At 39.5% G+C, this 23,768-nt stretch overlaps 1 protein-coding gene across 1 annotated transcript in view; it reads right to left on the bottom strand.

Annotated features, from left to right (window-relative positions):
- hpse2 (heparanase 2) overlaps nt 1-22,467 on the bottom strand; it is a 61,240-nt gene extending 38,773 nt beyond the window's left edge. The window contains exons 1-3 of the mRNA XM_037123958.1: nt 21,693-22,467; nt 19,631-19,785; nt 18,491-18,652 (exon numbers count right to left, since the gene is read on the bottom strand). Of these exons, the coding sequence (XP_036979853.1) occupies nt 18,491-18,652; nt 19,631-19,785; nt 21,693-22,102 (727 nt within the window). The 5' untranslated portion in view covers nt 22,103-22,467. The remainder of the gene's footprint in view (nt 1-18,490; nt 18,653-19,630; nt 19,786-21,692) is intronic.
- Nucleotides 22,468-23,768: the final 1,301 nt, after the last annotated feature.

The following is a 23,768-nucleotide window of genomic DNA, read 5'->3' as shown; positions in this document are numbered from 1 at the left end:
GAAAAAGTTTCAAAATGTTTGTGAGAATGCTACTATGTACTGTACAGACCACACTGACGACATAAGCTATGTGTTATTCTGTAATTTTGATATAATGAATGATAATTGACCTTATTAAATCTAATTGAATGAGTAATGGAATAACATTATGCAAATTTATGTCATAATTTCATAATTATTCTTGGATGATACCTGTACACATTTGCCAATGACTTTAAGCCAAGGAAATGCTTTATATGCACAGCCACTTAACATGTAAAAAAGTCAGATTTTCTCATTTATAGCAGCTACAAGGTACTTTAATTCTTTTGCTGATTCTGGTGGCTCCTGAGGTCAAAAGCAGTATCTAGCCAGCAGAAAATAGAAATACTCAAGCAAAGTACCTCAAAGTTGTTACACAGTACTTGAGTATATTGCTGTAAGTACATTTCATCTCAAGTTATTGTATATTTTGACAAAAAGACTAATTTTTGCCACAAAAATACTATATTGGTCATCAGTAGGGAAGGGTACTGAAGCCCAGTATTAAAAGGGCAGTATGTAGTATTTGTAAGCTGTGAGTTTTGGTAAGCTGTGATGATAATAGAACATTTATAGGTTCTTTTTGACATTGTGGTGTAATTTGTAATCACATTGTTGTGACTTCTCCTCTGCAGAGCTCCTCCACATGCATACACATTTTGCAAAGCCAGCAAACAGAAGAGCACATCAACAGTAAAGTGAACCAGGTGATGATTGCTTAAGTTTACTTGAGCTGGCAGCAACAACATTCTGAAAGTGCAATATTTTTGCAATACATTTCTGAGTAAAATGCTATAAATGTTGTTAAATACTTTATCAATATGCCTGTTCAACAAAAATAAACATATCAACATGCATATAGAGATTTTTTAATTGGCTTCATCTACATTCTTTCATCCAGTTCAGCTGTTTTACACAAGTATAGCATGCTAGTGCGGCTAATAGTGAAATGTTACAAAACACGTAGAGGTATGCTCAAATGAAAGCATTCTGTGTGTAGCAGCTGTCATTTATCTTAAAATTTGACAAACTCTTGTAAACTTAGATGTTGAAGACAAACCAGCCTCTCCTGCCTCTACCAGCTGCAGGCCTACCTGCATGCAATGAATCAAATCAGCAGGAACTGATGTGTGTGTTTTCCATTCTTTTGAACTTAGTTTTACTTTATAGGGATTTTGCTGCTGTAAATATTGCTGTTGCTGCTCTGGAAACAATATAGTGATAGTTAAAACATTCAATTGTATTCCTGTTCTAAATGTATTATTTTCCTCTATATTGTACTTATTAGTTATGAAAATGAATCAGTAAGAATACAGATGTATATATTCATGCAGTACAGAAAGAACCAAACTGATAATGTGTATGAATCAAGAGCTGTAGTGTCATTAAAATCCTTAGGGTACCCTTGCCTAGTTATCAGTCTCACTGGTTTTATCAATAACTGGTATCAGCCCTGAAAAAAACAAAACAGTCAGCCAAATCCTTATTAATTGCTCTAAGATGAGCTGTTCATATACCTACACAGACTTGGTTGCTTGGAAAAATTACTTTTTTTCGGAAAGAAAAATTATGGACATTCCTGAATTATATTATTATTTCCTGAGGAATCCGACCCAGTGACATGCATTAACAAGACCTTTAACAGAAATAGCCAATCTTCTTGCTGTTGGTCTTGTTTGCTTTGAAGGTCATAAGGAGACATCTCAGCAAAAACTCCATTGTATACTTTAACTTTTTATATGTATAATTTTTCTGATGCATCTTTGTACAATCAATCATCGTAAAAGCTAACATCAATGCAAAGCCGCAAATTTAGCACGCTTTAGCATGATTTAACATTTTCAAGGTAATGTAGCTCATGTCAGGGAAAAGAATCATCACAGTTCAGTGTGCATGGATTACAACAGCGGGCACCTGCCTCAGCCAGGCAGAAGGTTTCTCTTCCCATAACTCTTAACTTTTATGTCCCGTTTGAGTTTCTGCAACAACCTGTCAAGACAAAGCTTGGACTTGTCCCAGCACTCTGATGGATTTTCCTGCCAGATGTTCATGGAGAGGGAGATCGGGACTTTTTTCCCCACCATTCACCTTAAAACAGATACATATTTCCCAAAGTCTCAAAATTGTCTTATCATCTGGCTGAGCCTGATCTGTCAAGCATCAGATGCTGGATTATAAGAATTTGAGCTTGTTTCCACATCCTTTGTACTTTCCATCTTCAGTTTGACAGATGTTTGCAGGCATCTGAGATTTTGATTAGATTTTTTTAATAATGTTATGGTCAATTGGCCTTTTTGGATGTTTGATGTTTGGAAAAATTAGGTCCCGCTTCAGTGCTTTAACATTTACAGTGGTTCTTTCAACTGATGCGAAAAACCACATTGTGTGCTGAAAGCTTTGTTTATCAAGAAACATATCTTTCTTTCAGTTTTACAAATAAATACAAAATATTTTACGCCCATTGTGGGAAACCTCAAAAATACACACATCTGTCAAATCATTACTGTAAGCTCACACATCTGCATAAACACTTTCAGTATTTATTTGTTTCAGTGATTTGACTGACACTATTTAGACAGTGTTGTCTTAACACATTTTTTTTTTTATTATTTATTTAAGAAATTAACTGGTGCTGAAAATGGACATTAAGCAAGTCTGTAAAAGGAGTAAACAAAAATAGTTCCATTGACAACAAGAAAAGGTATGTATAATACCAGTTTGGTAAATAATTAGATTTAGATTTTAAAGGCCCATCACCCGCAACAGATACACATTTTATGCTAAAACAGAAAAGTTGTGTTTATTGACATTTTGAATATTTGTTACTTTTCAACATGTAACTAGAGCTTAGATCGGGCCCAAAAAATCAAGCCCGACCCGACCCGTGCACGTTGTGTCTGAGCCCAGCCCGGCCTAACACATTAACTGTAATTATGAGCCCGAGTCCGATTTAAACCCAAATTTTTTTTAATACGTGGGCTGTTATAACGATTTTTGCTTTCTTCTTGCGTCTCGGGGAGTGATATCACAGATGCAACAAGTCACGTGTAAGACCAAAAAAAAAACCACACACAAATGCTTGATCAAGGGCCCAGCCTGGACAGACATCGGCCTGAGGACAGTGGCAGGAAATATCAACCCGGGCTCGGGCAGAGAATCTAAACTCTACATGTAACTAGTAAAATGGCATATAATGTATACCAACCAGACACAACACCATATCACTTAATCAGGTGAAGTAAAAAATGTTTATCATCTCATTACAATGCAATATTCTGCTGGGAATGTAACAGAAACAACTCAAATCCTTGGAGACCCAACCTGGCAACCCAAAGGACTAACTGAATCTACCGTCAACACCCTGAGGCCAGACACAAGCAGACATCACCAAACAGCCTGTGTCCAAGCCTCCATGGGCCAGAGTCAGTCATTACTGAGTGGGGCCTGCATATTGTTTGGGCACATTCCACTGATGTTCAATCTGATCAGCACCATTTAAAAACAAGGTTGTCACCTTGAGCTCTTTGTCCCGATGATCTGGCCATTTGTGAGCAGTTTGTTGCAGTGTGCTATCAGGGAGTTCCTTTGTCATGGGGAGGTGTACTTGGTCTACAACTGTATTTGGGTAGATGATGCTTGTCAAGTGGTACCACATCAATGCCCTGGCTCCAGTTTCTCAACAGAGCATAGCATTGTAAGTTTGTCAATGTTTTTCACTTCACCTGTTGATCTGATCGGTGTATGTGACAAAGAGTCATATTAGCAGTGCCAGTGGGGCAGAGTCGCTGCATCAGACCCCGGGTTTCCTACTCTGCCAGGGGAAGGACCAGGCCAAGCTGAGCCAGCCAAACATCTGCTCATGGTTAGAGGTGTTGGCTGCTGCCAGTCACAGCAGAGGTTCAAAACCTCAGAGAAAGGTTTCACTTGGCCTCCTCTTGCCTGGGCCACTGCGAGCAGTCTTGTACGCTCCCTAAGGGAATAAAGGTCTGAGCAAAATACCATCGAAAATTCAATTCCACTTTTTCTTTCTGTGCTTCACTCCCCTGACTGAGGCAAATTTCATTACACAGTTATGGACTCATAAAATTCCTTCAATAACACAGCGCTGTGAGTTCCCTCAGAATCAAACAGCGTCTGAGTAAAAGGGCTTGGAGAGCAACCAGAGATAAAGTGCCTCCACCAATGAGACCCAGTCCAGTCCTGGTCTGTCTTTATTTATTCCATCACTTTTCTTTCATTTTTCTTCTTCCCTTATTTCTTTACGGCACATAAACAGCTCTATATTACCGTGAAGACACAGAAAATATGTCTAAAAGTGTTGCACTGCTTAAGTGATGAAAGCCCATAAAATAGTTTACGTTTTTCCCCTGTCATCTTGCAACCATACATCAGCCGGCATCTAATAAAAAGTCCAAATAAAAACCCAAGGCACCAATTACTGGATACTTAAGCCAATTAACAAAAACAGAAACAAAGACAGACTTTGGCAAATGAGAATGAAAACAATTTGGTCACACATCTAACATTATGCTTCCATTACCCCTCTAATGAGCAATAAACTTTTCTGAGGTGACTGATCTTAAGATGTAGCCAAACTGCTATCTATTGTTGGTTTCAGTAAAAGTAGGTTAGCCTTCTAACAGCCAAGCCTAAACTGGCTTCCATATGTTTCCCTCCAAGTTTCTAGCATATTTTCTAAGACCTACAAACAAACAAGCATCCAGACTCTGACAGAGATGTGGGTTCTGACTTAAAGACTTTTTCAAGGCTCTGTCTGACCGAAAAACACATCATGCTTCACTCTCGTCAGTTTACAACTAAAAACAAGTGTAAACAAAAAGCCACACTGTAATCCATTACAACCTAAAGCTGTTCAGTAATCAGTTTCTTTGACAACAAACAGAAATGGAGAAGATGTTCTGCTTTCTGCTTTGAAGTCCTGGATCTTTGGATTATGTTGTTAGGATACCATGGTTTGTTATTTGGCTGTTTGTGACAAAGTCTGCACTGAATCAATGTTTTGGAAGGTAGCTGGGCACCTGTAGGGTTGAAGTCTCTCAAAGAAAACAGGATATCTGGCCCTTGCAAGCAAAACAGACAATTCACGATCTTAATATGTGCTGTTAAAGCAGTTTCTTCTCCCTTTGCAGAATTTACTTATGCAACTTTTCTCACAGGTGCTTGCTGTGCGTGATGTTGCATTTGATGCACTGAATAATGCTTACTGATCATTAGCTGATCATTGCTGCCACGGAGGAAAAAGAAAGACTCATCAGTTTTATATCATAGTGCATTTAAGTTTGTTGTGGCAACAAGATGAGGCTTAATGTCTTGTTATGACATCAAACGTTTAATGTTGTGACATGATAATTTATATTGTTATGACAGGAAACATTACATTAAAATATTAAAAAACAGACTGTTATAATGAGACAGGTTTGTTTTTATAATGTGATAAGTTTTGTAATTTGTAATAAGATGAACATTTTGTTATAATATAAAAATGTTTTACATTTTCTTTTCCCTAACTTTGGAAAGGCCAAGTTGTGTTAAAACTCAAAAAGAAAGCAATATCAGGTCTATTTATTTGCTAGAAATTTATCAACTGTTGATTTCAATTTTAGTTATAGTGGAGGAAAAAGTTATTTTCTTTAATTTGAGCTAAAATGCAGCTTTGGGAAAGAACAAAAAAGTTCAAAATCACTCATGTCAGTCACTCTTTCCTATCTGTCACCCATCCTCGCCTCACTGATATCCTGAATGATTTTAACTAGTCTAGAAACATGTCTCTTGTAAAGTTATATGTGTCCTGTTAACAAATACCATTAAAAAAAGCTTGACTTTCATTTGTTTTTAACACGTAACAGAGGGATGTTTTCAGAGCTCTTCAGACACCATCCTTCACAGAATATAAAGAATATCCCTCTGGGGCACATACATGTTCTCGTTTCAAGTGAGGGTCAGAGGTCATTCACAGCCAGGAGTGAAGTCTCTGGAGCAGGTAGAGCTTTAGTCTCTTTCTCAAACTTTCAACAAGGAAAACATGTTTTATCAATTATTGTCCTTTTTTCTTTGACAATTTAACAGAGACCCATGTGAAAACTGTTAAATACAGTTTCATGGTCCAAATCGGATAGTAGATTTGATAAAGATGGAACTGAGAATTATTTTGTATCTGTTGAAATATAACTACATATAACAGTTATATTGAGAAAATCTATTTAAATATATTTACTATTTAGAAATATGCATTTTTTTTTTAGGTCAAAGACACAATATGAATCATACAGTGTTTTGTTTCCATCTGCTAGTGTCACAGCAAACCATAGATTTACACAAAGAAGTTATAGAAACTTGTGAAAGGTCTTTGGAAACACCCTCTTTATTAAACATGTTTTCTTAAGAGAGCTGACAAGATGTAATTTGTGCTCTGTGGTTGTTGGAGAGTCTAACAAATGTAAAGATACTAAGCCCTGACGGGTTTGCTCAACCTTGAAGGCACGGTTTTACACCACAGGTGGCGGCCAGGTCCACAGGCCTAAACTGTCAGAGCTTGCTGGGATGGTAAAAAGATTAATTCGGAGACAAACTGGAAACACCCTTTTTGGTCTCATATGAGGAACAATGTTTCATTTATGTTTGTAGTTTGTTTTTCTCTCTTTTCACCCGATCTCCTCTTTTCCCCATCTGCGTGTTGCTGTTATTTAATTGCTTTCTCCTTCCATCCCCCTTTCCCTCCCTCTCTCTTCATCAAACTCTGTTCCCTCTCGCTCTTGTTTTCTCATTCTGAGGGGTGAGAGTTGAGAGCTGCACTGTGAATCTCCAACTCAGCAGGACACCATGGAGTGATAGATGGCTCCTGACAAGATCCTATACAACTCCACCAGCCACATGCTCCAAGTGAAAAAAAGAAGAATTAAATAAAATTCACAAGTGGCCTGAAGAGATATGTGCCAAACTCTTATTTTTCCCTTGTGCGTTGAGTATGAACACTGGCGGGCATTTTGTCTGTTAAGTAAGCAAACTTACACATTCAGGGAAATAACTTGAAATAGGAGAAAGAAAAGAATAACTCTAACGCAAGGGAGGCTACCATACTGGATATAAACTAAATGAAGAACAGATTATGGTGGAGAAAATAGGCAGGATACAAAGCATATGTCTCAATCATGTTATACTTAGAAGCTGGTTAGTGCTTTATTATCAAATGCACATTTACTTAAAGTGTAATTTGTGCAACACCTTATTTCTTGCAAAACAGATTTACTGTTGCTGATGACTATTGAAAATAATTATTATCTAAGAGACCAGGTTATAAGGTTATATATGAAGATATGAAAGATTTTAGTTATTCTATTTATGCTCAAAATGTACTTAACTCCGTTGATCTTTAATAATGAGGCATATTTTCACACTACAAGGAAAAGGAGTCTCTTTCCTTGAACACACACACCCACACGCATGCAGTAATGCCACAAACATTTATGTGACGCTAATGAGTGTGTTAAATTCCAGTGCATGCAGTTGAAAGAGGAAACATTCTTCAACACCAGGTCAAATCACCTCTCTAAACAGTGTTAGCAGCTTTCTAGCCTTTCACTAGCCTCAACATGCAGTAGAAACTTTACACACAATGAATACACACATGCACACTAACACACACAAAGGGCAGTCTCATAAATAACGGATGACAGCCTGAGAGTCAAATTAAGGAAATAAAATGTGTCTCGCTGGTAATGAGGGACGTATGTTTCCCCTCAGGATAACAACTTCATCTCGACACAAACTGAGCTGACAGACACACACACACACACACTCGGGAGGTACCAGCATTCCTCCTACAGGTCCATCCCATTGGTACAAGCTGGTGTAGAGCAGTCAAGAACACAGTGCCATGATTTGAAATTTGACACAAAACGTATGTTTTCTAGTGTTCTGGGGAAATATGCAGAGGTTGGATGTCATGCCAAACAATCATTGGAGGGGAAGGACTTCTTTCAAATATTTTCCATGCATCAGGCAATTAAAATGACATTCGTTTGCAGGTTGCTGGCACTTGTCTCAGAGCATATTGCGAACACATGGAATTACATGTTCATCCATGATTTAAACAGTCTAGGTATTCTTCCGATCAAAGAAAAACAGACACTTAGGGATCTGTGCAGGCCATGTGGAAAAAGTAAGGGAAAAAAGCAGGCAATAGGGCAATCAAGACTTTGCAACGCTGCACTTACATCAATGCTGATACTTTAAACTGGCAGTTAAGATTGAAAAAAGATTCAATAGATTCATACAAAAAAACCAAGAGCATCTTTGTTTGAAAATACTACTGTTACAATTACAGGGGTGTGCTGCAGGGATTCATTCTGGGTCCAACCCTTTTTGCAGTGTACATGAACTTGAGTGGTTTAATAATAAAAGTTATTTAAATAATGATCTTGTTAAAGACACACTTGAAAAGGAACATGACATTCAATACAACTGTACTAAAAAGATGCACATGGTGGCCAAGAGGACAAATGCAACTAACTGAATCCTTAAAAAACACAAATGTGGGACACTAAAACTTTGCAGCATGGTGGTTTAGTTGCAGATGGTTTAGGAAAAAAACTAAAAACAAATGAGTATGTCTAAGATATCACTATGTGAGAATACAGCCAGTAGGCTGATTTGAGAAAATATGTGCAACTATTCAAATGATTGAATTATTAATGAATTGATGTTTACATGTATTAATCATGTTGGTGATGTAAGAATCTTTTTCATTTTATTCGAACGTGGATTTGTGCAGCAGCTAGTTGGCTCTAGGGGTCGGACTCAGACATTCTTTGGTGTTGAATGCCAATCACTACATGCCAAAATTTTCAATTTGCTCTGCCTGGTTTATGCCAGCAGAATTGTTGGAAATTTTCATGACACACCTTGTCTGGTTTAAATAAATCATCAGCGTGTGGACTGTTGACATCAAGAGAGCCATGAAAGCCAATTTGCAAAAGGAAACCTGACTCATCCTGATTTAAAGTTGTGTTTTCATGGATTCCTTTATACTGTAGCTCAGTTTACTAAGATAATGTTGACACTAGCAATCCCTGTTAACATCTGACCAGAAAACATTATATCTCATACGTCATGTTCCCTTTCCCTTTATGTAAATTGTCTAACTAAAATGGAAGGAGTCTCTTGCTGTCTGTATGTATGTCTCTCACTTGCTACAGCATATTCAATGACAGATGAGGAAAGACAGACTGGAGATGCTCCCTGTCAACCTATTACATTCCCCACCCACCCACAGGCCACTGGGTAGTTACCAAACAATACAGACACAGCTAAGTGAATAGGCTAACATCTCATCGTTAGAAAGCTTAGATTCTTGTGATTCGGTTCATGCAAACCATTACAAGTTAAAACCGCATCAGCAAAGTACGATCAATAAACAAGCTAGCCGAGAAACAAGCTTTTATGAAGTTTTGTCATCAATGATGAATCTGTCTCTTTCAGTAGTGTATCAATAGCCAACAAAAGCTTGCTTCTTTTTTTACCCAAACATCCATTAAATAAAATTCAGCAGAGCGTTCCATGCAAAAATGGCAAATACCAACAAACTGCAATCGCATAGCTTTTTCATACTTTTATCTGTCCAAAATCTCCAATATTTCAAGTCAAAACTGCAAGTTGCAAGATACCTAAGATGGCTGCTAAACGCTGATCTTTTGATTGACATCTCCTTTGAACAGGAGCTTATATGCCTGTCCTGTGGCCTGATACAGCCGACGGGTGACAGGACAGAAAGGAGACCCACTCTCTCCTCTTTTCCCTCTTTCCTGAGCCACTTGCATGGCAGACATAAAATGATTGATGTATCATGTAGCCAATGAGTTGACACAAAATACAGACAAAAAATATGAAAATTCTGCAAGTTAATATAGTTTAATGCATTTTGCCCTTTGTATGGGCAAAATTCCAGTTGTTTTTGGCTACTTTATATGCATACAATTAGTGTAAATAAGAGAGAACTATCATGAGTTTATGTTCCTGTTACTCTCAGGTAGGATTATTTTGAGGTTACAAAACAGCATTTTTTCCTGGCATCTGGATATTTCCTTGGAAAAGTGTGTTAAGTGTTTACTTTCAGTGATAATTTCATTAAATCGTAACTTAGACTATGCAATAATATATGATGTGAAGCCATTATATTTTTCAGCTAATAGGGGCAGTTATGGGTCATATCCAGGCGCACTTTTCCCTTAAAACTAAATGAATAATTCAGTGTCTAATATATTAATGCCAGAAGCACTTACAAAGCTTCTGCTTGAGGAAAATAATTCAACAACAGCTATGAATTCACTTAGGGCAGAATGTGCTAGGATAATTTTTTTTATATACACATTTCCAGTAATGGTAAAAGGCTAGAGCCAGTGTTTCCCATTCTGGCCTTCTGAAGAAACATGGTAGTGCAACATTGTATGGGCCCTTCTCTCACTGATATGAATGGCTCATTCTTGGGTAATAACATCAATTCTAAACGATAACTACAACGGCAAAGAAATGGTTAAAAGCCATTTCATTACGAATTTGTGAGGTGAAAGACTAATGCAAAACTCTCTCCTCAAAAGAAACACTTAATCTATTAATATATGGCAAACATTTCTTCCTTAAAGAAAGATATACTTGTGACTTCACCTAACAGTGTGGACATGTTAGAGAGAGAGTAATCTGTGTTGAGTAGCTGATTGTTGGAACTGTGCTGTTCCACAGTTTGATGTATTTGTAAAAGAAAAACAACACAGGTACTCTGCTTACAGCAAACTGATGAGTGTCGACTTCTCTCAACTGCTGGCAGTACAAGACAGCAAGGTTCCAGGTCTCTGCATTTAAAGAGTTCAATAAAGGAAACAGCTGGGCAATCATAATGTGTAAAAACATATACACAAACTTCAATGTGCTTTGTTTTACCCCTGCTCTTTCCAAGATCAACAATGACTGCTCAGATAATGATATCATTATGGATATCAAAAAATCAAAGCAGATTATATTCTTTCCCCAACCGTCATGGCAACTGGCTGCACTGTGGTTTGACAGTGTGAAACTTGGCAGGAGTAACCCCTTAAATCTGCATTTTGCAGTGAGCTGGAGACGGACCTGGTACTGAGGAAAAAACAAAAACTGAATCCATTTCAATTCAAGCTTGTGTGTGCGTGTGTGTGTGCGTGTGTCTGTGTGTGTGTGTGTGTGCGTGCACATTCACTTGGGAAATTTTAAACAAAAAGATAAGGCAGGCATTAGAGAAACAGTTCTACTCTGTCCTTGCTAAAGATGTTTCATGATTAAGGAAAGAGTGGATTACAGATTGGGAGGGGTCATATAGCAGAACTAATAGGAAGGATGGAGCATGTTTCCCACTGCTGCAAGAAAATATGTTTGGATTTTCAAATGAGTAAAAACAGAAAGTTATAACTGGAGGCCCTCTGACTGTAGACAGCTGTGCCACTTTGTTTTGATGAAAACACTTTCAAGCCATTCACAGATGTTCAGTAAATTCCCCTTTCAGTGCCTGCTCCTAATATTTGTCTTTCCAGATTTTAACCTCCTGCTGTCCTTGCATGTCATGTTTAATGACTCATGCTCTTTTTTTTTCAAGAAATTAAACTTAATTGCTGTCTAATCCAGTATTACAGTAAGAATTTTTCACATTGCAATTCTGCTATGAACACTAAGCCAAATCAATGATAAAATATTGAAATGTGTGCTCTTATGTTTCATGTCAAATATAGAAGTGCACATACTGCAGTTTTTAGAAAGTAAAGAATGAAGTGGAGCCCAAAAAGCATTATCCATCCTCTAAAGATGCTAACTGTGTTGCTAAAACCTTTAAGGAATTTAAACAATCGCAGTATTATTTTTTAAAACTTGGAATCACTACCTTATTTGATATGTCTGCCTGACTAATTAATATATTTTTATGTAAATCTGGGTGGGAAAATAGTTTGAAGATGCACAAAATCAAGTTTTCTTCCATCCCTAATTTCTAATGCAACTCAAGAACATCAACCAGAAAGATTTTTCAAAGCTAACATTCAGAGACAATATCCAGTGACATCATTTATTTAAATTCTACCTTTACACAACATCTGCATATGGCAACATGGTTGAGCTGTAAAAAAAAAAAAAGCCTGTGGACATGGCTTACAAACTGTTTTTAAGGTATGGTTCAGGTTAGGCAACAGAAATTCCAGTTTTCTGCATTAAGGTCAGACTGAATGCTACATGCCCATCCACTGTCCAATGTGAGCTGCAGATCTGTCCAACATAAAGGTACCACCTTGCCTGTTACTAGACAGAACTGTAAACTCATTACACACCATCTCCATCTTCAGTCTGACACTGCCGCCATTCAATGTCCTTGCCAATAATTGGAAACAAATGTATGGGCCTGAATCTGACCACATTTTCAGTCAACAATGATGCATTGCCATGCCAACATACTGGTTTTGTCTGGGTTTTAAGAGTGGAGTAAAGTAAAAACAAACTATGACGTTAGCCGATATTGAGAAGACATACTTAATATGTAAGGGCAGATCTGTTACAAATGTTGTTTTTGTTTCTCCATGGTCCCACGCACAGCTTAACAACAGCTTGAAAACAGCGTTAGCCCCGCTTGTGGCACTGATTGACTAATCATTAGTCTCCTGCAGCACTCATCTGACTGTCTGCTTTTCCAAACAAGAAGCCGCTGTTTCATGTCGTGATGCCAGACAAATGAGTCAACTCAGTGGGGTGCACAGATTCAAACATCTGAGCCACCTTCTATCAATGATAGAACATGCACTGAGGAGGTCAGTACGTTTGGGGTCAAAGTTCAATTTAGTTCAACTTGGCTTGAAAACGTGGTAGAAAATCAGTACAGTGTGCCCTGCTGTGCAACATAGCTTGTGCAGCTGCTCAGAGTCACGGAGGCACTACCTCAGCTGAAAATAATGGCCATGCTCTGTCAGACTTCCAAGTTTGCTATGAAAGCAGGTTTACATTAGTATTGCTTCACACTTTTCTATATTGTCGCTCTTCTCATGTTTCCTTTCAGTGGAGCCCTGCATCTGTCCATGAGAGGCTTCTGGTACTGACTGCTGCACCCCTGTGTCAGTTCAAAGAAAGGGGATCAGGTATTAGTGTCTGATGTACTCTCAGCAACTTTACTTAATCCTAACAACGGATTAGACACTGTTAACATTTGTGTCACTTGATCCTCCATGTGTGAGATCAGACTAAGAAAGAGAAAAAGAGAGCAGTCCCAATCATGATGTCAGGATACATGCCATCTGCACGGTCATGAAGCCAACTTTTGACTCATCTTGTGGATAGCTTTGTTTCACTTCAAATATATTCGCTAAAAACTCAAAGTCAGGGGATGAATCCAGTATTTAAAGTACTGGTACAGTTACATTCGCAAGCATAATTCCTTAGGAATAAAAGACAATACAGTAAGATTTTTAAATGAAAAGTCATGAATGGAAATCTCAATATATTTCACCGTTAACAGTGACCGTTGGACCATCTTAACCTATATTAATTCTACACTAAGTCACTGTAGACCATAGCAAGCATTATAATAGCCCCATCTTCAAGAACAATGGGAATGATACCCATAACAACCATCAATTTTAGACTTCAGATCGTTGCCTGACCCTTTCACTTCATAGAATTATTTACAATTCGGTTTTTCTATCTATGAAACGGGCTCTGTCCTGTGTTAAAATCCTGCATCTATCCCACCTAGATTATCAGGAAATGTCCTACGTAGCCTCTCCATCTGGTTTTCAACCTTGTTGCGAGCCCCCAGAGAAATCAGGTTGGTGTTCATGACAAGCCCCCTTCACCCAGCACTGGCACTGGCAATTTATATCACTGGTACATTCAATGTGATGTAAAAACAATCCTCCATCTAAAATATGACATTCTATTTTTTTTCCCACAAACCATCTTGTGACCCCTGGAACCTAACTCTTAGTCCCCGTTGGGGCCCCTACCCCCTGGTTGAGAACCAATGGTATAACTCTCAAGTGCAGCTTCTCTGTAGTGTGACCATTTACAGCTAGACACTAAACAGACACAGAAACAGAGTATTTTGCTCAAACTGATCAAATCGTGTATCATTTTCATGTGTGCACAATGCTCCCTATGTCTTAAAAAAATCAAAGAAAACACTGAAAGAAAATTCCTTGATACTGGCAAAAAAATAGCAAAACAAGGTTCCTATTTGCTGCCTCACAAGCAGCTGCAGACCTTATAACTGAAAACATCCTAGGTTTGACTCTTGATTCTCCAGTTCCCCTGTTTTGGGAAGATTTTCTTCTCGTCCGTGTTCGCAAATATTGATCGGCCAGCCTTAGAAGACAAGAATAACATAGTATAGGAATTCGTAAATGGAGTAGTGTTTATTCTTTGATCCTTAAACACACGGACAAGGCCTTTGAGGTCACAAGTTGAACGGATAGACTGCCTCATTCTCTGAGGTGTCAAATAAACATAGCACTTTCACATGAAGTCACAATATACACAGCTAAACTAACAGTAAACATGAGAGAGAGAATGAGGGAGAGGTGTTAAGTTGTGGAGAAGAAAGAACAGAGGAGAGAAATGAAGACGTGATCCCTGATGGAGGAATACACTCTTGCAGCACATGAGATGACGCTGACTGTGACCTTGTCTGAGCTCAGGGTATTTTCTCAACTCAATTCCCTGGCTGGATGTGTGTGTGTGCATGCACATGTATGTGTAGGATCATAGTGGCCCCATTATTGATAGCTCTAACAAGCTTGGGTCAAAAGTCAGACAGTGGTGAGTGGAAAAGGATGGAGGAGGACTGTTAAAGGTCCTTAAAACACCACCTGCCTTCAGACACACACACACTCTCTCACACACATAAACACAATGACCCTTGGCTGATTTCACCAGACCATATTTAAACACATCCATAGTGCCTATGTTCCCCTGTTACTCTCCACCACAGAGATGAGAGGTCTTTGCCTGATTCTAGTTTACACAACATGCTTGGAGTTCAGCTGCAGGTAATAATTACGCTGTATTGTTAACATGTTCACACTTTCAGGGCTATTTGGTGCATCATCAATGCTTATTCTGGTGCCCATGAAAACAGTCAAAGTATGTTATCACACTCTAGACTACAGACTTTTGAACAACATTTCCCAGGGCAAAAACCTGCAGCTTGTGTCTATACTTGGAAGAATTAGAGTTCCTGAGAGAAGTCATAAAACAACTACAGTATGGCACCTACTCAAAAACAGCACGAACTACTGTCTGTCTCAGCTCCACTTCTACCCCTTAATAGGAACCATCACACAATAAATACATATGGATAAAATTTAGTGGTGATTCATTACTAACATAGGGTTTCTATGTTAGTAATGAATCACCACTAAATGTTATCCACCTACATCAAAATGTTCAACTTACATTCAACTTTCTTTTCATCATATGCCCATAGAAACATTAGATTTTCAGGCATTTGACCAGAGATATTACAGTGTGAACAACATAAGAATGAGCTTAAAGGAGCGATTCATATTTCATCATCACTAAATGATTACCATGGGTTTTTTTGACAAACAGAGAGGACTCAACGCCTCTTTGAGGCGCCGTGCTGCAGCTGAACAAAGTGAGCAGTGGTTACATCCCTCTTGTAACAGGAAGTGGCAGGGTAAATGGGAAATGTGGTCATCATTTTGAGGTACATTAGCACCAAACCACATGTGCAAGGCAGAGGCTAGTTGTTTTGACCATGGTTTGATTTTTTAAAAGTATTTGTTTCCAAAAAAACAACAATACAGAGAATAGAATGATGGTGACATAGCTGGGCAAAACTGTAATTACTGTTTAATTACCAAGAAAATATCAAAATCTCTCTAGTCTAATGGTTGATGAAATAATTCTCACTAAAGCTCAATACAATTTGTAATAGAAGTGGTATAAGAGATTCTCAGGAAAAACAGCTGATTTTGTAATCTCATTCCCAGGTCTTCAAATATCAGGGCTTTGGGTTGGTGATAAATGGCATCTGCTGTCTCCATGAAATGTTTAAAAGCCCAATAAGCACAGATAATATCTAACCAGAGTTTCTTTCGTTGGTCCAGGATTATAATCTTTCATGTAAAGACACTGGGTGTATGTAGGACACTAAACCGAGTTTTTATGACATAATATGTGGCTTGGTTTCATCTTGGTGATCAAAAGTATTTTTGAGGGATCAAAACTGCAGGGACTAAAGTAGCCATTTGAAAATGTTGGGTCTACATAGAACACACATGGTCTTTGTGGCAACAGATTTAAAGATGGCAAGGGCCATAGTGCCTTTTAGCACAGTTGCACCACTAAAAAGGGGTGCTGCTGTTTACTACATGACTCCTGAAATGAACTTGTGAATTCCTCACATGAACAGGTCCTCTCCTGCGTATTTGCCTACTTTGATAAATGCAACAAGGCCATGTTTTGACTGTTGCACTAGAGACTATCTGAAAATACGCAGCTGATGCATGTTGTTCACATCCGTCACTCATACAACAACACACTGTTCCAGGGATGCAGGACCTTCTGAAAACATGGAAAACACATTGCAGATGCACTCATGCGAGGCTGCTGGCTCTGTGAGTATAATGACCCATATATTAGTGACACATTTAAATGGGTTCACTAGAGCTCGATTTGGATTCTTTGTTTTATGCAATTTATCAATGTCTTTTCTGAACACATGGCCAACTATTTAAATTTTCTCTGGATTTGCAGAGAATATCCCTGTATCTAAACTTTTAATGATTTAAAGGGTTTTGTGAGTATGACTTTTAATCCCACACAGTGTTGGAGGACTGTAATTACATTGCATTCATCTGTAACTCAGTAATGTAACACATTTTTGTTATTAAATCTAGTAATTGCATTTAAGTTACAAATCAAGCAATTATGAGAGTGTGCATCTCATGTACAGAGTCTGTGTCCCTCCGCAGCGGCCGTGGGCTCATACCCGACCTCTGGTCCTTTGCTGCATTTCGTCCCCCCTCTCTGACCTCCCACTCCCTGTCATCTCTCTCAGCAGTCCACTCTAAAAAAGGCCAAAAAGTTCTGGGTAATAAAGTGCCAGACAATCAACTGACTTTTACTAATATCTATTCATTTTTACCACAACGACGCCTTCAAGTGCTCCCAAGGGGAGGCTTGTGCTGAATCAAAGGAGGAACACACGATTTGAGCAACTCCTCCTCATGAGGTATAACCACTGCTTTAATGATAAACACCAAATAAGCCGGACAAGTCAAGTCAAGGTTTTATGTTATATTTTTAACTGGCAATTACATGGCAAAGCATCTCAGGTGAAATTGTGGAGTAATGCAATATCATTGTATTGTGTAACAAATTACTACACGTGATGAAATGTTATTTAAAAAACTCACTCGCACACAAACGCTCCCTTAAGCGGAATGAGGATAAAGGACTTTGGAGACCCTGGCTGGCTGAATGAATTACTTTTTAGGGTAATGAGTAATGGTAATACATTACTTTTTGTGTACCACAACACTTCTCCCACAGAGCACAGAATTATTGTTTTCTCTTTGACTGGTTTGCTGGTCAATTTCCAAGTCCACAATAATTTTTCCAGGGGTGCTTTCAAGACTCACTTTCTGGGTGGTTCTCTGGTTTGGGATAAACACCCTGCCCACCAGAAAAACACTTCCCTCCCACTGTCTTTTGAAGATGCGGAAGAGGATAGGAAGTACGTCTGCTTCTGTATGATTGTACAACAGCACAGTAAAAGCAATAAAAGTGACATTTTCAAATCCCTTCCTTTATTTTCTGTTGTATTGTTTTTCTACTTTTGTCCTCAAAGTATTTTCACGTTTATCTTAGCTGGCCAAATAACTTGAATCTGGACTTCCTAGCTCTGTAAAACTACAAAATAAAGTGTTAACTGGTCCATTCTAACACATATTCCGTGTTTGTATGCTCACAGCCAAGCCCAGGTTTGTGGACCATTCCAAAAACGGCAGTAAATTCGACAGACGAATCCCTCATTTACTCTTCCCCTGGAGCTCCTCATTTCCATCCCAGTCAATCACAGTAACTGATAAGAAATGCAGCCCACCCAAAATCATGACTCCAGAGATCCTTCTGCGGTCAGGTTGAGTTAACCAGTGAAAACACCAGTGCTCTGTTTACTAGTCTCTGCTGCTGCACCCCTGTATCCATTTCTACATTCCTCCTTTACAAATTACATTTGTCATTCTGAAAGCTGATGGTTTCCATTGGCATGCTTTGAACCTTTGAGTGCACAACCGTGTGTGCACAAACACACCTACATGAATCTGTGTGTCCTACATGACCTGCAAGTCCAGACTTTGCTACGTGAACAAGGATAACTTGTTTCTCACCAAAAGCGGCTTGTTTTTGGGTGTGTGTGATCTCCTACCTGTTATTGTGATGTTGCTGTAGATGTTGGACAGTTGCTCCTTCAGCAAGACAAGCTGTGTGGTGGCCGCCTTCTCCCGCTGCAGCTCCAGCATGATGTCAGGGTGGTTGGCCAGTTTGCAGCCATTCTGTTTGTCTAATGCAATGTCACTGCGCACTATATCTGCAAGCCCACGCGGATGGAAGAAAAAGAAAAAAGTACGACAAGTTAAGAACACCTTTGGCTGTTCAGTTCTTTTTAGAATGCGATTGCAAGTAAAGCCAGGATCACCCGTTGAAACCTTTAAGTTTGGGGCTTTTTAAAAAACAATTTCTGTCTTAATCTGAAACACATTTTTTACCATTTATAAAAATGGGGAAAAGTAATTGAAACACGATTTTCATAGAAAAATACATATATTTATACATATACATACATACATACATACACACACACACATACATACTGAAACCAAGCCAGGTACCATGCCACAAGAACAAGGCTAAGGGTCCTAAATACACCCAGTTAGGTTAGATTTTTATTAGCTAGCACCTTGCTAAAAGTAAAACAATACAAGAGTCCTAACATTATGAAGGTGATGATTTTCCTGTTTTGTTGTAACAGTTTTAAGGAAATTTTACCTCAATGTAGTGGCTGTAATTTGAGATGCCATAAAATTCTAGCCTATTGTGTTGTATGAACAGTTGTTCTAATGTTTCATTGAGGGTAATATAAGGGGCACCTCTCTAAATCAGTTTAATCTAAAAAAAAAAACAAAAAACAAAAAACGTCAGGATTGTAGGGCCCATGTTAGCTTAAAGGGGCACCATGTAGTTTTTAAAGAAGAATTTCAAACTCAGAATTGTAATATTTACAATATTAATAATGTAATAATACAAACTAAGAAATAATTATTTTTAAAATAAGGCAGTCAAATACCTAATAGTGCACCTTTAAACTAGGTGCTGTACTTACTGTTACAGATAAATGGAAACTGTGTAACAAAGTAAACGGCGCAGCATCGGACTGAAGAAAGATTCTGCATTTAAAATAATTTAGTGCTGCGTGCACAGAAGGAAAACAGGGACAGACGAGGACCTGCGTGTGAAAGTGCGTCACAACAGTTTTAGGGAGGCGAGGGAGAGAGGTATGCGTGGTCACCGTCTTCGTAGTTCTTCAGGTAGTAGTCCGGCCCCGGCCCTCTGAACTTGGCCAGGTTCTTCTGGTTGTTGAACTGCAGGAAGTCGGTCCGCTTCCCGCCGAAACGCAGGAAGGCTGGAGACAGGCCGCGCGCCAGGGTCACGAGCCGCTTGGAGCTGCAGACACACAGGGCACGAGGACAGTCACGTCAGACATTGAAGCGGACAGCTGTGTGTTATCAAAATGTTGCTGTTTTTTTTGTTTTTTTCCCCTGCGTCTACGAGTCATAACGGCGGTCACATTCACGGGGAGCAGAAGCCGTTTTTGAAAAGCTAATTAATCGACCACTCATCCTTTTTTTCTTTCTTTTATTTGCATTATCTTAATTGCGTAAAATTAGGGTCTGCTTTATTTCACCTGTAGTCTCTCTCTCTCTCTCCCTCTCTTTATACTTATATTTTTCAAAAATGCACAATTGGTCTCCTGACTTTGTCGTGGCTGTTAAAGCACCGCAGGCCTGACACAAATCATCCGTCCTGCTTTTCCCTTTGACAGCAGCGGGCCCAGCAAACAGCAGCGTCCTCAGCCTCGCCTGTCACCCCGTGGAGAACTCACGAAGGAGCCGCTACAGCAGGTACTGTTACCCGAGGAAGGAAAGTGTTCACACAACAGGTCATTTTTAGAAGATTCACTCTCTATTTTTTTTATATATTATAATTATTATTATTATTTTTTAATCTTGATGTTTTTGAATAACAGTCTGTAGCTGCTGATTTTATTTTCTGCTGCCACAGGCTGCTAAAAACAAATAACATGCGCTCTATTTATCTGTGTGAAAGTGACGACATGTTATTAGTTGCGCACTTTATTAAAATAATGGGCTGCCTAAAGCATCAATTCGGCCATGGGTGACGTTTTAAAAGTTAACATCCAGTGCGCACGAACGTTTTGTGTGTCGAAAAACGAACGAAGCACACGTGGGAATTTATTTAGCTGTTTATCACATATTTTTTCATTACAGCCTACGTGGCAGTCGGCCCGAGCTCCACACAACAAAATGAGGAAGGCGCACAAAGTGACGCCCGACAGGCCTGCAGACACTACAGCACGGCTTGCTGTTTAGGTGATTTCAGCCTATAAACTATTGCTGAAATTGCAGCAGATGGGGGGTAAAGGCACCTCCTGCAGTAGGTCTTTATTAATTATGAAGAGACCGAACAACAAACAGCCAACCAAGCTGTGATGGAGGTGACATGATGCAACTCGAAACTCTAAAATGTGCAATATGATGATAAATCTGCCCCTCTTTCTTTTGTTTCGAGGAGACTGCGCAAATCATTTTGCCAGTGAATGGTTTGTCAAATTTACTCCCACAACATGATGTCGTGTTTTCGCATTGAATCATCTTCTGTGGATGATGTGTACCCAATCTGTTATAATAACAGGCTACGGTGTGATTTGTACGGCCGTGTCCGTGTTGTGTGCTAAAAAAGATAGTATATGCATTAAATTCTTACCACGTTTTAATTATAAAATGGCATGACTCATAATCCACGCTCGAGGTGCGTGCCAGTGGCGCACGTTATGGACCCATGATGTCCCTCTTTGTGGTGACATTTTGAGGTGAAAAACTGAATGAATGTCAGTTCGCTCCACTGTGCATTTTAGAAAATATGGATATAACGTGGAGGGCGTTGGACACAAATTAAAGCTGATATTTACTTATTTTAATAAAATAAAAAAATAAAAAATAATAAAACCTCAAAACTAGATTGCATAACTTATAAAGTGAGAGGGGTCGAGGGTACATAGGCAGTGCGTGCTGTACACGAAAACAGAAACAAGCCCGAAATGGAGCGTCCCCCTCAACGTCTCCTTATTATATTATCTCATACATTTGGGCTTTTGCAATTCTTCAGTGTGGAGCACTGGATCACTCGGGAGTGAGGAGGAGACGTGCTGGTTCACCCCATGACACACTGAGACAACGTGGCTGCGTGCGTAATATACAACAGTAAAACATTTATGAGGTGGACGCGGAAACAGATCGCTGTCGCTGGTGAGCAGAAAATCACTTTGGTACCTCAGAAAGTCCAGCCAGCCGTCTTTGATGATCGAGGGGTCCAGCTGCAGAGAGAGGAAGTTGTCGTTGAGGACTCTGATCGGACTGCGGGTGTTGACATCCAGGAGAATCAGCGTCCTCTCCATGAAGCCCGGGCGCTTCCCACTGGTTGCAGGTCTCTGATATGTAGAGGAGGAAGCAGAAGAGGAGTAGGAGGAAGAGAGCACAGACTGCACCACAAAAGTAGCCAAAGATGCCAGCCACAGGGAGGACCATGGGGATACGCAAGGTGAGGATTTGGGCATCTTCTTGGGTTGGAGAGCAAGAGGATCCGTGCGCGTAATGAGGCTTAAAGGTGGGAAGAAGACCAAAAAACAAGCGAGAAAACTGCTGCGGCGAAGTTCGATGGTGGTTCTGTACCTCGGCCTCATCGATCTGGGTCTGTCTTCCTGTCTCGTTGTCTCACCCCCTTTGCCCCCCGCCCCTCTGAGTATTTCTGGGCCAGCCTTCCCGGTTGCGAGAGCCAGAAGCTGGGAGGAGGAGAGGAGGCAGCACCGCCCCTCTAAGCTTGTCTGAGGTATGAGAACAAACTGCTCAAAAGTAGTTTTTCTCAGCTCATATGGCTAACAGGACCCAAGTCTCAGGAAGTGATCTCAATATTGATGGTTTAGTTGTGTTGTTGTTATTAAATAAATAAGCACATTTTTTATTTTATTTCTATTGCATGTGTAAATTGTGCAACAATCGAAATATAATTCTGTGGAAAACCAAATTAAATCCAGCAATAAAGAAAAGCTCAAACAGCTCTTAGTAACAAAAGGCTGCTGCGCATATTTGCATGAGGACAAGTCTCTCCAGCTTAAAAAAAAGCGCCATGCTGGGGTGGCACAGAATCATTTTGGAAAGATATGTCATTTATAAAATAAATAAATAAAATATATAATATATGTATATAATAAAACATTCGGGTTTATTAGAGGTAAAGTCCACATGTAAAATTTCACGATACTTTCATGTGAAAAAAAACAACAACTCTGAAAAATGTTTTTTGGTGCAGTTAGAGGCTGCGTAAAATCCGGAGGGTTGAATACACATAAGGTCAGGTTTGCCCACCGCGCATTCATTTTGGACGGCCTTTACGCATTGTACCCAGAAGTCTTAACACTCCCATTTTCAGTCCACATTGTGAATGAAATGCTCAGATAGATAAAAATCGATCGACCGTCAATGCAAGACTCTTCGGGCGACACAGTCCAAGGGAGCACACGGAGGCCCGCGTCAAAGCCCGAGAAGGTCCCGTCTTGTCAACAGCATACATGTTTCTGGATACTGCAGACGCTTTGGCGTGTTTTGACAACCAACTGATTGTGTGCACATTTGTGAGCCCAATGACAAAAACATGATCAACAGGAACACTTTGGCCCGTTTTCAAATACATTCAAAGCCAATTTGGGAATTTAAGTTCCTACACATGGAACTCACCTATAAACTCTTTATGTGAGTTTTGTCTCCAGATGTTCTCGGAGCCGCTGGTGAGCAAAGACACAGCAAACAACACTCATGGCGCAGCCTCACCAGGCGGTCAGTGCTGCGTGAGGTGGTCGTTTAAGGTCACCGCTGTCTCACAGATGAGCAGCTAACTACATTGGATTAAAATGTTCCGAGTAAAAAAAAGCTTTAATCTCTCAAATCCGGCCGACAACACGTAGTCACGCATACCTGAAACCGCTAAATTATCCGAGGTGTTAACCTTGCATGTTTTACGCACAAAGTTCCCATTAAACGCATTACAAGAATCCAACAAGGCTGTATTTTGTAATGACGCATCTGTAAAAATAATGTTGTTAATGCCTCCACTGGCCGCTTTAGGGCCGTTCTGTGGGCGCCGGATACACTCCAGAAACACTGATGTGACTCAGAGATGATCTTCTCCTCTCCGTCGCAGAGATCCATCAAGCAGATCAGCAGTAAAAGCACGAGCGCTCCGTGTTGTCATTTCGTCTCAGCCAGAAATTGAAGTTAACATGTGGTTTTAATCCTACCCAGGTTTTTGTTTTCAATAGAAAAGTCACATATTTGTCTAGGCTTTGAGTCCTT

This window comes from Acanthopagrus latus, chromosome 15 (genome assembly GCF_904848185.1).
Source record: "Acanthopagrus latus isolate v.2019 chromosome 15, fAcaLat1.1, whole genome shotgun sequence".
NCBI lineage: Eukaryota > Metazoa > Chordata > Actinopteri > Spariformes > Sparidae > Acanthopagrus > Acanthopagrus latus.
The sequence above is the reverse complement of the archived record's forward strand: the minus strand, read 5'-3'. Positions and strand labels throughout refer to the sequence as shown.